This window comes from Xenopus laevis, chromosome 9_10S (assembly GCF_017654675.1).
Source record: "Xenopus laevis strain J_2021 chromosome 9_10S, Xenopus_laevis_v10.1, whole genome shotgun sequence".
Taxonomy (NCBI): Eukaryota; Metazoa; Chordata; class Amphibia; order Anura; family Pipidae; genus Xenopus; species Xenopus laevis.
Window position 1 is genome coordinate 54,323,875 of NC_054388.1, and position 15,170 is coordinate 54,339,044.

At 41.6% G+C, this 15,170-nt stretch overlaps 1 protein-coding gene across 1 annotated transcript; it reads right to left on the reverse strand.

The window, feature by feature from the left end:
• Nucleotides 1-6,290: 6,290 nt before the first annotated feature.
• LOC108702400 (beta-crystallin A2) lies at nt 6,291-12,238 on the reverse strand. The gene is made up of 5 exons (XM_018237858.2): nt 12,108-12,238; nt 10,169-10,335; nt 7,822-7,963; nt 6,842-6,984; nt 6,291-6,541 (listed from the first exon to the last, which is right to left on the reverse strand). Exons 1-5 carry the CDS (start codon nt 12,156-12,158, stop codon nt 6,394-6,396), a joined length of 651 nt encoding a protein of 216 aa, XP_018093347.1. The 5' UTR covers nt 12,159-12,238; the 3' UTR covers nt 6,291-6,393.
• Nucleotides 12,239-15,170: the final 2,932 nt, after the last annotated feature.

The window sequence follows — 15,170 nt, forward strand, 5'->3', positions numbered from 1 at the left end:
ACCACCAGTGTCTTTTAACTCCTTTCACATTTATTTGCGCTGCAGTCAGGCACCAGCCTGTGCTAACCACACAGAATCCACCGCTCGCACTACTGCTGCACAAGTTACAGAAACAGTGCAATGTTGCACAAACATTATCCCTGAATTAATCCCTTACATGTGGATATGCAGACCCTTGAATTCAGGTTCTCTGGTGGGCCCCAGTCTGACTCCCCCAGGACCCCTTATAAAAGCATCCAGGCTGAAAATGCATGTGCTCAGTGCGGGAATAATCTCATTCAAGGGTTATTCCCCTTTGAGTAAAATTTTAGCAAGATGTAGAGAGTGATATTCTGAGAGAATTTACAAATGTTTTTCTTGGTTTTTGAGTTATTTAGCTTTTATGTTTCAATGTTTTTTATTGGGGTTTTTAGTTATTTAGCTTTTAATTCAGCAGTTCTCCAGTTTGCAATTTCAACAATCAGGTTGCTAGGGTCCAAATAACCCTAGCAACCACACACTGATTTGAATAAGAAACTGGAATATGAATAGGAGAGGCCTGAAAGATGAGTAATAAAAAGTAGCAATACATTTGTAGTCTTATTGAGTATTTACTTTTTAGAAATCAAAGGAAAAATATAATTTAGAATCTACAAAAAAGACCAATTGAAACGCTGCTTAGATATAGCCATCAAATAATATACTAAAAGTTAACTAAAAGGTGAACATGGCAGTTGTCAAGGTTTTGGTAAATAAAGACACTTACCAAAAGGAGGATGCACCAGTAGTAACAAGCACTTGCCTACAAAGTACATCCTTAAACAATAGGTTTGCCTCATGCTGCACTACTACCCTGGTATGGGAATGAGCCCTGATCAGTGTCGGCTAATGACTGCTGCCGCCCCCCCCAGGCAACAGAGCGCAAACGAGGACGCGTGTGCGCAAACGAGGACGCGCGTGCACAACCGTGCGCAAACGAGGACGCGCTTGCGCAACTGTCCGCAAACGAGGACGCGCGTGCGCAACCGTGCGCAAACGAGGACGCGCGTGCGCAACCCTGAGAGCAGCACCCACTTTTCAGTGGCGGAGAACTAGGGGTACACTCCTTGGGGCTGTCACACACCACAGAAACTACCCTTGCCGACTGGATTTTCTGGATCCTGGGCTGAAAAGAGGTTACTACTGTATATTGTAGTTATTCTATAAATGTAATACATTTAGGGCACATGCCCATTTAGCACATAATTACATGGAAAAGATGACTTTATCAAAATCCATTCAAAATGTTTTTGTTTATGGTTTGCTGTTTGTCCATTATCTAGTCAAAACTGCTTTTGGGGTAGGGGATATTATCTACTGGACACCCCAGCAGCTGCACAGGTGCCTACAGTAATGCATTCACCTTTATTTAAAAGTATCAAGTCACATGACTGAAAGCTTCCAAGTACTAAAATGTTGCCCAGGTCAACCTTCTCCTCTTGTGTCTAAACATAAAAAAAACAAATAAAATCAATATTTTTCATTAATGAACGTAGTTGGTATATGTATTTGATGGATATCAATAATGGAAGAGATAGAAAAAATTGTAAAGCTTCAAACCCTTAGTCTAGTTAGTTTTGCTGTCTAAGTAACTAAAATTAGTCATGCAATCTCACATTTGGTTGGGCAGTTTGGCTCATTTAAAAAATACTGCTGTACCACCTGGCCATGTCCAGCCAATTATTGATCCTAGTGTATAAAGGATTATCAACTCTGAAGGAGTCTTAAAGGAGAAACAAACCCTAAATAAAAAATATCCTCCCCCCTACCCTACATATGTCCCTAACTCTTTATGTAGGGTAGAGGGTAGGGTTTTTTTTATTAAGGGTTTGTTTCTCCTTTAAGAGTGGAAAAAATTTGTCATGCATGTGTATGGCCCCTTGCATGATATCTATCCTTTCATCCCTCAGGCCAATCCAGTATTATTTGCTTTATATTAATTCATTCATCTGATGCACTCTCTCATGTACTTACAAATATGCTTCCAACACACCCAACCCCAGTAATACGAAGGATATAATGGCATTTTTTTTTACTGGTTCCCAGCCATCCTTGGCTGCCCATGCGATTACCATAACAATATATTTTTTCTTCCTGTGGCACAAAAGACCAGGTCTGGGCCTAAAAAAAGGAAAATGCACAAAACTGAGTTTAAAAATGTTCCGTGCCATTCAGAAATGTTTTAATGATGACTGATTATTTTATGTGACACTGATTGGCTTTGACTTCTAAAAATCCACTTGATGGCAAAACAACTGACCTGCCTGTGTCTGGTCAAAACAGCAGAGGGCGTGTGTGTATGTGAAAATGAAAGGAAAAAAAGAATGCAAATTGCAAAAGAGCTCAGAGAAGCACACCAAGTACCATTATATTAAAGGGATACTGTCATGGGAAAAAAAGTTGTTTTCAAAATGCATCAGTTAATAGTGCTGCTCCAGCAGACTTCTGCACTGAAATACATTTCTCAAAAGAGCAACCAGATTTGTTTAGTCACTCTTTACTGCTGTACTGCAAATTGAGGTGATGGAGTGATATCACTCCCTTCCCTCCCCCCCCCATCCCCAGCAGCCTAACAACAGAACAATGGGACGGTAACCAGATAGCAGCTCCCTAACACAAGATAACTGGTAGATCTAACTACAGCACTCAATAGTAAAAATCCAGGTCCCACTGTGACACATTCAGTTACATTGAGTAGGAGAAACAACAGCCTGCCAGAAAGCAGTTCCACCCTAAACTGCTGGATCTTTCTGAAAGCACATGACCAGACAAAATGACCTGAGATGGCTGCCTACACACCTATATTACAACTAAAAAAATAAACTTGGTTCAGGAATGAAATTTTAAATTGTAGAGTGAATTATTTGCAGTGTAATTTAGAAATAAAAACTACATCATACAAATCATGACAGAATACCTTTAAGCTGTGTTGAAGGTATGTATATGTCCCTTTTAAACAGTATAACATGAGCCATAACTTATAAAGATATTGCTTACTGTGTGTATCACATTACTGAGATACCACTATATCATTTTGTCTCTACAAGAATCTACTTTGAACTAAGTAGATCGACCTGCAGGCCCGGACTGGCAATCTGTGGGTTCTGGCAAATGCCAGAGGGGCTGCTGTAAGTACATGAAATGCCAGGGCCTATTTTGAATCTCAGTCCAGGCCTGTCGCCCTGTACCTTACTTCTCACCTGGCTGGCTCTGGCAGACCCGGAGTACCAAGGGAAGAAGGCTGCTTCACTCTGAGAGGCATTATTCAGGAACACCAGGGTCTGGATTTGCACAACTCAGGCATATACCCTAAGGTTGCCTTCTGTTGGGTTATATAAACCACCTGTTGTTCATAGGGAAAAAAAGAGCTCTGTAATGTTCATATTCCAATTACAGAATCCATCATAATCATGGTATAGACCTGCCCCTTTGTGGTTTAGTGGGATTGCAGTTCATTTGTAATGAATGTACTGGCCACATAGGTGGGGATTTGGTAGTAACCTATGGCCACCAATCAGATATTTGCTTTCACTATTGTCTGAAAAGACATAATCACTAATTAGTTGCTAAGAATTACTGCTTCGGTACAGATTTGCCAAGTGTTTTTTTGTTGGTACAGAACACAATTATCTTTATGGGATGTTGCGCAGGCGTAGGTGCAAGTATTAGTATCCAGAAAAATATCGCACCTCAATGTGGTTGAACGACTTCATAAATGAGCCCCACAAAATACCACTGTCAGTTATATCAGCTAAAGAGAGAAAATGGGCCATTATAAAGCTCAGCAGTTCTGTATAAAAAGTAGTATATACAGTATACTCCATGGGTTTCATATGCTCACCTGTCCTGGCACTTTAAGCCTTGATGTGGCCACTATCGGAGATGAGACCTCAAACACGGCAGATTAATCAAGGTCGATACAATCAAAGCCAATCCCTTCAAATGTAATGAGAGCAGAGTCTCCCACAAGAATACGAATAGGAACGTTCACCTGAGTGATATTTAGCAGAGTCAGAAAAACAGAAAGATCTATAATGGAATTAGGATATGGAACTGAAAGGTAATGATGGAATATAGAACTGTATGCTGCAAAGCCTGGCCTCCAGCAGTGATTAAAGGACCTTAAATAGTGCCTAATAGCCCTGCTAGAGATAGGGCAGTGACCAAATATATGAAACTCACTAAGACTCTCATCCATTTCTGGGCAGATACCGAGAAATATGATGAGACATTGTCACACAGTGTAAAACAAGACAGGCCACAAGCAGCCAATCACTCTCAACTATGTACTTAATAAATATGTTTTTTTGTCTCCATTGGGGAAAATATCCACTCCACACAAGCTGTGGAACCAGACAAGATTTCCCCCCTGGGGTTCAGGCACTGGAATATGGGGTGGTGATAGATCTGCTCCTGTATTTTTCTCATTTTCTCCAAATCAATTTCATATATTACAGCAACGGAGCCCCTGACCAATGTTTAAAGGGGCCCATGCACAGTGGTGGGCAGTACTGCACCCAATATTTACTGATAACAAATGGAAGGAATCTTAGAAATGCCAGAAATGCTAGTAGCTTCACTGAGATACACTTGGCCTCAGTCCAGGACTTAAGATGCCAATTTGGGTCCTTTAGACCAATTCTGCAACATATCTGCCCGTGTATGGGGCCTTCCGACAGGCCTCCACATTGGCTAGTTGATGCAGTCCTCATTCCATCTGCACCCATTACCATCACCCTATGGCCAAACTATTGGATTAGCTTGATATTGCCCTGCCTTTGGTGGGTATGTTGGGAAACTACCCTCTTGTTTGGCGACCTCTTCAAACGAGTAAACCTAGTGTATGGCCAGTTTAAGCGCTGTGTACAAGGACGGGGCTGTGTGTTTAGAAGATAAAGCCACAGAACATGGATCATGGGTCCCTCTACGATACAGCTATCTCTGCAATGGTGAAATTAACAGAAATATATAAATAACCAATATACATACAGTGTATATATATATATATATATATATATATATATATATATATATATATATATAGATATATATATGTTTGGTTTGTTCTGTTAGACGTCATAATTTTCATTTTCTCCTGCCCTTTTTTTTTTTGGTTTCCCTGGAAACTAAAAGAGATGGCACCTTGTCGCCTAACATCTGTTGCGAAGATAACGGCTCAGGTTCTGGAGGGCTGTGTTTTCTGCAGCTCTTGTAGTTAGTCAAGTCAGTGTGTGGCTGATTAAGACTGCCTCACAGCTTGTTTATATAAACTATAATAGTGTTTCTGAAGCAAACACGCCACTTTCAAAAGTGCCTGGTAACAGTACATCAAATTGTAATTATTTTAAAACATTTTAATTTTTTTGGTGTTATTGTTCCTTTAAGCAGGAACAGTTCCTTTATTAGAGCGATAATAAAAACAAATTCAGCAAGGGTCTTCCCTTGTAATAAACAGAACAGAACAGCAGGAACAGCCCCCTTAAATGTGTTTATAGCCTGTACAGTGTGATACCATTTTACTACACCAGCATACAGTAGATGTTTCCCTTCACTAATATACTGCTCAATAGGAATAGCCTGTAGTTGCTTATGCCCTGTATGGATATTACCAGCATAGCAGAAAAGCTATAGGTTTGTATAACCCTTAACATGGGTGGAAGGTTGCTGTAACTTGTGCTTAAGAGAAGAAAGTTACCTAACCCTGCCCCGGGAACTGTGAGCCATTCTAATAACTCTTACAAGGCTTACATAACGCCAAGGCCTCCATCTGCTCCACCTGGTGTTTCTCCAAAATGCGTGCAGGTTGTACGTTTTAGGTTTCTAATTAATTTATGCTTGAAGGCCATGCTATTTACAACAGGGCAGACAAACAGGCCAAGCCTACCCTATCAAATCCAAACTGACCTTTCAGAATTTAATTTATTGTGCCTTATTGACCAACCACCATGGAAACAGTTTGGTCCATTGCTCTCCCTAGTGGCCATGTCACTCAAGTGCAATTTGTTTTTATCTAGTGCTGCATAGTAACAGCTAGAATACTGTGTGTTTGCAATGAATGCCTTCCAGCTACAAGCAGAACTTTCTGCCTAGCATTTCTTTAACTTCTGCAGATGTAGCGGTCCTGTGTTGGGGGTACTCGTGGAGTAATGATCACATGATGATATCATTGCACTGTAGACATAATGGGTCTGTGATATAATTGGCAATGTGTAATTATTACACACTCAGCTGTATAGGCGGTAAGTTTAAGAGTAAGAAATAAGGCACAATGCTTGGTTTTATTGATGACAAATTCCTTTATTCTAGTAGAGAGAGAATGTCAGTTAGCGGTACAGTTGCAGGCCGTAAGTTACAGCAGGACCGGCTGTGCTATCCTTAGTGCTGGACACGACGGATGGATTGGATTTGGTTGGTGTGGGCCTGAGTGCTGAATTCATTATAGTTCCTGTATTCCCCGGTGTGTCTGTCTCTCTCCAGCACGTACTGATACCCTCTATAGCCAGGGTACTGGTATGCAACCCAGCTGTAGGGTATTAATAAACAAATGATCATAATCAGTGATTATGGAAAACTACAGACACTTTTAACTAAAACTAGAAACCAACAGAAGAGCTGGGAAATAGAGAAATTGCAAGCTCTTCTGGCCAAGTGCTCTCATTACTTGTCTGTTTCCCTGTATTTGTACAGCTGCCTTAGCAAACAAATTCCACATCCAAACAATGTATTTTAACAGTGATACAATAAATTGAGTGGCCAATAAATGTACAAATGGACAATATGGACAATAAAAGACTTATGGACAGGGAATGGGGCTTCTACTCACGAGCCAGAGTTGACCTTCATGGAGGACACTTCTTTGGAGCACCAGCCCATGGCCTGCAGTGAAGGGTAATCATCACAGATCTCAAACTTGCGGCCCTGGAAATTCTCTGTCTCATAAATAGTTATTTTACTGTCACTGTGGTTCTGTGGGGTTAAAAAAACTGGTTGAGGAAGTTACGAGCATGGTGCTGGGAGTTCTTACTTCTGAAGTGATGCAGGTTGGACACTTGTGGGGGAATGTAATAAAAGTCGGTAATGGAAAAAATATTTGCAATGCCAAAAGTTATGCTTCTGTGCGAACAAATTTAGCTTTGCGCGAATTTAATATAGCTTTTGCGAACCCGGAAACTGTTTAGTGACCACTTCCGACAGTGGAAGACGGTTTGCGAATTTTATAGTTTGCGCCAGTGCGCAGTGAATGCAATAAAACATCTTACTGAAAAAGTTATGTTTGCTCCAAAAGATTACGACACCTTCAAGCACTTCTTAAAAGTGGGCAATGTGCAATAAAATTCGCAATGCAATAACAGTTTAAGGAAAAATATTACATTGCGAAATGCACATTTTTATTCTTATTTGTGCAAATTGTTTTGCTCTTTGCAACTTTTATGACATTCCCCCGCTACCATTATTATTTCTCCCTAATATAGCTGCTATTCCACAGCCCCAGTCCCTTCCCAGGGGGTATTATCCACACTGTTACTATAGGCACCATCTCTCTCTACTATACCTGCTATCCCACAGCCACAGTCCCTTCCCAGAGACTATTATCCCACTGCTACTATAGGCACCATCTCTCCCTACTATACCCAGCTATACCATAGCTACAGTCCCTTCCCAGAGGCTATTATCCCACTGCTACTATAGGCACCATCTCTCTCTACTATACCTGCTATCCCATAGGCACCATCTTAATAGCTATTAAACCCAAAAGTAGTAAATCTTGAGCACACAGGCTAGTAACACAGGACATTGGCTTACGGCACTTTTCACAGGTCGGAAGGACAGAAGGTGCTCGGTTCTGTAGCCACTGTTCCCACTCCATGCATCCCAGCGGGGGTAATCTCCTTTCTCTAGGATAAACTGCTGCCCCTGGAACTCAGGGTATTCAAATCCGACCCATCTGTTAAACAAAGCAAATTGAGGTATTAAGGCATATGGCATAATGAGCCAGGAATATTGTACTGACAATATTACATAACATAGTAAGTAAGGCTGAAAAGAGACATGTCCATCAAGTTCAAACTTTTAAGTCTATATATCACCTGCCTGACTGCTAGTTGATCCAGAGGAAGGCAAAAAACCCTCCAAAAAGCCTCTCCAATTTTCATCAGAGGGCGGAAAAATTCCAAGATGGCAATCGGACTAGTCCCTGGATTAACTTGTACTATGAGCTATCTTCCATATCCCTGTATTCCCTCACTTGCTAAAAAGCCATCCAACCCCTTATTAAAGCTATCTAATGTATCAGCCTGTACGACTGATTCAGTCAGTTTTCAGTGAAAGAAGACCTGTCTTTGATGGGGAACTAAGACTTTTGCAACAGTGTTTAAAAAGAAACAGCAAGGAGTTAACCAAATGCTACTTTCCATTGCAATTGTTTTTACAAATACATTTATTACATTTTTAATAAATGTATATTGGAAAGTTGCTTAGAGTGATGTTTTATTTTATTAGGCACATTTTTATTTTGGTATTTTTTATGACTAAGATCCGTTGAGATAAGTAAATAAAGGATTTGCATAATATATGTTATGAACCACACCCCTGGAAAAGGAATACCATCCCAGACTTTCAGTATATCTGCCCATTGTCAGTTTATCCTACATCTTTGAAAAAAAGCTTTCCTGGTCAATTTAGTCTGATACAAACTCTCTCCTTCCACCATGGAGAAGGGAACAGTTCTTGAGAAAGGGATAATACAAAATCAGAATGCTCTTTTCCATGGTCAGAAGTTGAAGATGAGGTTGTATCAGACTGAACTGAACAGGGAAAGTTTTGTAAAGCAGTTGGATAATGCCCTCTAGTGTTCAATAGTTGAGAAACCCATTTAAAACTTCTCAGTGCAACTCCCTAGTTCAGCTGTTCCAGGCCAGCCAAAAACAATCTGAATGGATTTTAATAAAGTAATATTTTCCATGTAATAATGTGCTAAATGGGCACGTGCCCTAAATGTATGACATTTATAGAATAACTACAATATACAGTAGTAACCTCTTTTCAGCCCAGGATCCAGAAAATGCAGTCGGCAAGGAGTAGTTTCTGTGCTGCATGACAGCCCCAAGGAGTGTACCCCTCGTTCTCCGCCACTGAAAAATGTTAAGTGGTCAAAGCGTGTTGACAAAGGCCCCTCTCGCGCACGCGCGTCCTCGTTTGCGCACGGTTGCGCACGCGCGTCCTCGTTTGCGCACGGTTGCGCATGTGCGTCCTCGTTTGCGCACGGTTGCGCACGCGCGTCCTCGTTTGCGCACGGTTGCGCCTGTTCGTCCTCGTTTGCGCACGGTTGTGAGCGCGCGTCCTCGTTTGCGCGTGGGGGCGGGCAGTTGCCGGCTCGGTTGCCTGGGGCCCCAAATAGGCATTGCCTGGTACTGGTTCCAGGATATATGCTCCACTTGAGCACACAATGATGCAGCTATGGGCCTTTTTAATTTTTTCTCCCTCATAAAAAAAGTTTACTCTTAGGTACCAATAAAGTGTCCCATATGTAGGTGCAATATGCACTGTAAAAAAAGCATATTTAACATAGACGAGGCATGGGCAGTCTGCAAGCTTACAGCTCATGCTTAACTCCCAGCATCCCCTGACAACCACAGGAACGGTTCTATGATGAAACCTGGACGTTTTTGATGTCACATAGTCCAAGGTGTAAGGTATTAATTGGGTGACCAGTGTCCACTGCTGCACATGCAATAGGGTGAACGATGGATCAACATTAACAGCACTGACGCTTTAGGGTTTTTTTTCTACAGACAAGGTGCCCAGGGGTGCTTCGCCAATGAGGCAAGTTGAGGCTGTCGCCTCATGCGGCAGCGCCCCACTAGGTACCAGGGGCAGCAAAAATGCTGCTCCTGGTACTTTAAGAGGGATTTTCCAGGGGAGGGGGGGCAGCAGCCTCAGGCGGCAGATGGGCCAGGATCGCCCCTGAAGGTGCCTAGGGTGAAGTTTGGTTTCAGAGGGTACAGGATGTTCAAGGAAGAGGGGAAGTGCCACATTGTTGCTGCAATTTAACTACTTTATGGAGTCAAGTTCCTGATTTAGAGAATATGGGACCCATAACACCCAGTCCCTCCAGTCAATTTAGCGATTGGTAAGGATAAGTTGCACTCACGGGCCGTTCTCCACCTTAATGGAGCGAATTCGTCGGAAACCTCTCTCCATGATGTTGGGGCACTCGAGGTGGAACTCACATCTCTTCCCTTGGAAGTTCTCTTCCTCCCAGGCAGTCATCTTCCATTGGCCCAGGGTCTCCATGGGATGGCTGGTCATTGTGCTTCTCTGCAAAAGGAAATACCCACGGGTAATATTACAGAGTGGAGAGAACATGAGGTGCTTGTAAAAGTTTTTTAAGGGTTGCAAATAATACAGTAGAACCCCCATTTTACATCCCTGATTTTGTTTTCCCTCATTTTACATTGCTGTTTCATGGTCTCATCTAGGTATTATGCATAATACATTTCCCTGATTTTACTTTTTCCTGGATTTTACACCATTTTTTCTGGTCCCCTGAAAAACGTAAAATGGGGGTTCTACTATACAAGTGCCCAGAGCCCTGTACAATGGGACTTCTCAGAGAGTTGTCCCCAGATTGAATAACATGATTAGCAGGGAAAGAAGGTAACCGCAGGACATGATTGAAGCAGCAGGGTTAAATGCAGACAGTAGGATAAGATAGACTGAGTAGGATAAGACGTACAGTCGAGCAAAATGAAGAAGATAAAATAAGATGAAGACAGCAGGGTAAGATGGAAAGAGTACGACAAGTCGGTGACAGTAGACCATTATGGTTACTGCAAGGCAAGACATAGACAGCAGGGTAAGATGAAGGATGCCTAGCAAGCTGGAGACAGTAGGACAAAATGGTGAAAGAGCCAATTGGACTATATGAAGACTGTAGGACCAGATGGATACAGGGCAAGTGTTGCTCTACCTGTGGCCCTTCAGTAAACTTTCAACACCCACCAAAAGCTGACAACGACACAATACTTTGGCATATCACTGGGGTCCTTATCTCCATGAATAATTGTACTTTTTTTATCTGAATGGAAGCAGCTATATTATGTTTGCTGATGAGTACATATTTTTTTCTGGCATCATTTTGGGCAACAGTGACTACTAGTGACAAATTGTTGTGAGAACTGAGATTTCTAGCTTGGGTTTATCAACAGGAAAAAATAATTTGCTACTTTTCTCCTGAAACAATGCAGTAGAAGTCAGCTAAACAGACGTGGAGCAGAACTGACTTTTGTTATACTGTTATACATGATGCCTATAAAACCAGTGAGAACAAATGGAACAAATGAATAGATATTGGGAAGTTGCATTACGTCCTGTGTCCTTTTATTAGCTAAAAATTGGGTTCCCTAACTATAAATATAATTGCATCAATTATCAATACCATTCTGTCACAAGTAATAACCTGCAAGTTTGCCTTCACCCAGGTTTTAAAAGGACATTTGTTAGACCAATGATGGATATTAAAGGTATGCTTTATAAAGTAGGTAAAACAAGGCTACATTCATGCCTGAAAGATACTTTGTTACCAAATTATTACTTGGTATATCACCAATAAGACAAACCAGCAGAATCATCAATATGGTTTACTGAGCAACTGCAGGCTGATAAAGCAAATGTAATTATTTCTAGGTGAAGTATAGAGCTCCTTTAACTCCACTCAAAAACTGCTTTTTTTGCCCTATGAAATAAAAGGGACTTCTAAGTAATTTATATACATTTATATACATTTACTGCATAGTCTTACTGTTCTTAAAGTTATTTGTAAATGTAATTGGCATTGAAAGCAGTGTCTGTCTGGTTGTTTATATTACTAGCAGGGCTGGTTCTGACAGATAAAGTGGCAGAAACCAGTTGATTATTAGACATGGAGAATAACTTTGCTGAGAACAGAATCACACCCCCTCCAACATGGCAGTGCCAGTTTTTTTATGAAGCATAAATTCCAGGCTGGCATATGTTGGCGCTGTGCTGTGTAAATAAAAGATAATAGTAATGATAGTAGACAAATGTACTGCAGTGTGCCGAGACCTTACCTGAGTATGCGGTGGGCGGGATGTAGTGGGGCTGAGGCTCAGTGGCCCCATGCCCCTTATATGTGAGCCAGCCCCATGCTAGAAGTGCAGAGGGTGCATTTTGAGGTGCCCACTCAGCACAGAACAAAATAGAATAGGGGAAGGGGGGCCTCAGAGATGAAGCTACATTCCAGATTAACACTGGGTGTTCCAAGGACAGGGCTATTGTGCAAGCAGATCAGATGTGACAATAGAAAATGCTGGCACATTTTTGTTCCTGATCCCAGACAATAGATGGAGGGATTGGTGCATCAATGGCTGGTGTATGTGGGGGCGGGGTTATCCCAGCCTGGGGACAGTGGGGAAGCTGCCTAAAAATGCACTAAAATGGGAATTCTGCTTTTAACTAGTTCACTGCCAATAAGAAAATAGTCTGACTTTTTTTTCTTCTCTTGGATCAGCAGGCAGCATTTAATGATCTGCTGTTTGAAAGCAGAATTCTAATTGGTTGAGCTGCATGACAAGGATCAAACTCTGTGCCCCTATATAAAGTCTATATTAGTGGATTCCAGTAGCTCTCAGACCTTTGGGGGAGAAAGTGAGACCCTTTCCAGTTGCATGAGAAGTGTCAGTTAGTGATGGGCGAATTTATTCGGCAGGCGCGAATTGGCGGCGAATTTGCCAGTTCCACCACCGGCGCAGATTTTGACGCCGGTGAATTGTCGCAGCCGTCAAAATCGCCATTTCGCTAATTTTTCGCCAGCAAATTTGTGGCAAACCGAAACGGGACAAATTCGCCCATCACTGGTTGTTGTAGATACACAAAAACTAAGACCATGGCAGATATAGGTGTTTGCAGGCAATAAGGGAGCATTTAGTTAGGTCTAACAACCACAGATCTTTAACCCTTATAATGTCACCCACTATAGAACCTTTTAGCATTAAAATAACCATAGTTTTATTCATATGTATATAACTGAAATTGAAAGTAATATCAGTCTGACTCTGCGCACCTAAAGGTGGCCATAGACACACAGATCGGATCGTACGAATCGAGGATTCGTACGATTTTCGGATCGTGTGTGGCATGTGCCGACATCTTTCGCCCGGCGGAGATCGGTCGTTTGGTCGATCGGTCAGGTTTGATTTTGACCCGACCGATCCCGCCGGAGCTCATGGCACATCGCAATCTGATCGTTCGGCCATACGGCCGAACAATCAGATTACCCCCGATATAGCAATGCCTGTTAATGGCATATCGGGGAAAGATCCGCTCGTTTGGCAACATCGCCAAACGAGCGGATCTTTGCATCTATGGCCACCTTAAGTCTGACTACTGAAACAATAGACCAGAAGCAAGCTGATTAACAGGCCCAGATCAGAACTGACCTGCTACATTGTTGCGGAACTGCTGTAACTCCTAGAATCCTAGAGCTTGATTTGTACCTGAAAAAAAGAGAGTTTAAAGGGACTAGGCTGGTGTATTGGTTTAAATCAGAAAAAAATAATGACACAATCAGTAAGAATGTCTATAGGATGTGCTCAGAGCACCCCCTGCTGAGTGATCACTAAAAGCATAATTTCTCTCTTTCAATGAAAACGAATCCTTTAAATGAAGCAATTCTATAATCAGAGATACATATTAATAATATCTTAAAAAGGATGCCAGGGAATTCTGGGAGTTGTAGTACAAGAGCAACCAGAGAGCAACTGGCCCATATTATAATAATATGGATTAATATTAGTGTTCAGAAAGTGCCGTAGTTTTCAATACTATGAGATGCTTAGCTATTTACAGTATCTATGGTATGCCCGTTCCTATACTGCCCATAACTTTTCTCTGCCCCTCACAGTCCCATTTGTCTACTGTACTCAATAGGCCACATGTATCCAGACAGTAGAAAGTGGATTAGTTCTGTTGTAATTTCTTAGTCAGTCATTGGCTGAAGATTAATATGATTGATACTGATTTCCTTTAGAATTGTTCCTCTTTATTTAAAAGAAAATATTTAATCAGGTGAATCGCTTTAAAGGGGATACTAAGCCAATTTCTAAACGTATACTCCTATTAATCTTCAGTGAAACATATTGGCATGCGTAATTCTGCTCAGAAAGCCTTATTGATCTTCCTATGCTATAAACAGAAGTGGAAGCTGCCATACTGCATTTATATGTACAATATCACCATCTACGTGAGTGTGATGTCATACAAAAATGTCTCTTTTAATCTATATCAGGACAGTATCATGTCCTTTTATTTACTATCTTTATAGCCCAAAGTTCCAAGTTCTTCCTCATATCTCACACACACGCCTGGTAATGTGACTGAAATAGTTAATGCTGTGTGTCAGGCAGCTCTGGCAACCTCTCCCCTTGTACAAACACGTTCCTTTACACACTGCAACCCGGATCTGCCACCACCCGTTTCCACGTGAATGCCCGGAGCTCTCCTGCCCCAAATCTTCTGCAGACTTGCTGTCCCCTCTCTCTCTCTCTCTCTCTCTCTCTCTCTCTCTTTTTAGGAGACCACCAGGTAGTCGGGGCACCTGCACTCAAAAGGTAGGTCTTACACCAGTCAGCAACTTTGGAATAGATGAGGGGCATAAGTCCAGCTGAACTACTACATTCTGCCATAGAGGTTTAGTAGTGCCCAGGGCTGTAAAACTGAACGGGTGGAGGGCGTAGCAATGATTGACTCTAAGTGCATGAGCTGAGATTGGAAAATACTATGTCTATATACCATAAAGAAACACTGCAGAGCTTCATAACCTGTATAAGTCAGCCTGCAGCCTTGTGCCTTTATGGTCACAGAACTCCTCAGTGACTTCTAATATCCTTATAATTTACAGTAGGGGGGTACATTGTCCATAATATTACACAATGATACTCAGAGGTCCCTGTATATCTCAGCCTGCAGTCTTGTGCCTTTATTTGGTCACAGAACCCCAGAGTGACTTCTAATATCCTTATAATTTACAATTGGGGTACATTATCCCTTATAATACATGAATGATACTTAGGGGCTGATTTATCAAAGGTCGGGGTGAATTTTCGAATTAAAAAAATTAGAAATCTTTTTTGTGT

Bases quoted from the DNA above. Each gene is read 5' to 3' on its own strand.
- LOC108702400 (XM_018237858.2), bottom strand. From the start codon at position 12,158: ATGGGGCCACTGAGCCTCAGCCCCACTACATCCCGCCCACCGCATACT. The intron at 10,336-12,107 runs GTAAGGTCTCGG...TTCCTTTTGCAG, and splicing joins CCCGCCCACCGCATACTCAG to AGAAGCACAATGACCAGCCA. The intron at 6,985-7,821 runs GTAAGCCAATGT...TTAACCCCACAG, and splicing joins TCCGACCTGTGAAAAGTGCC to AACCACAGTGACAGTAAAAT.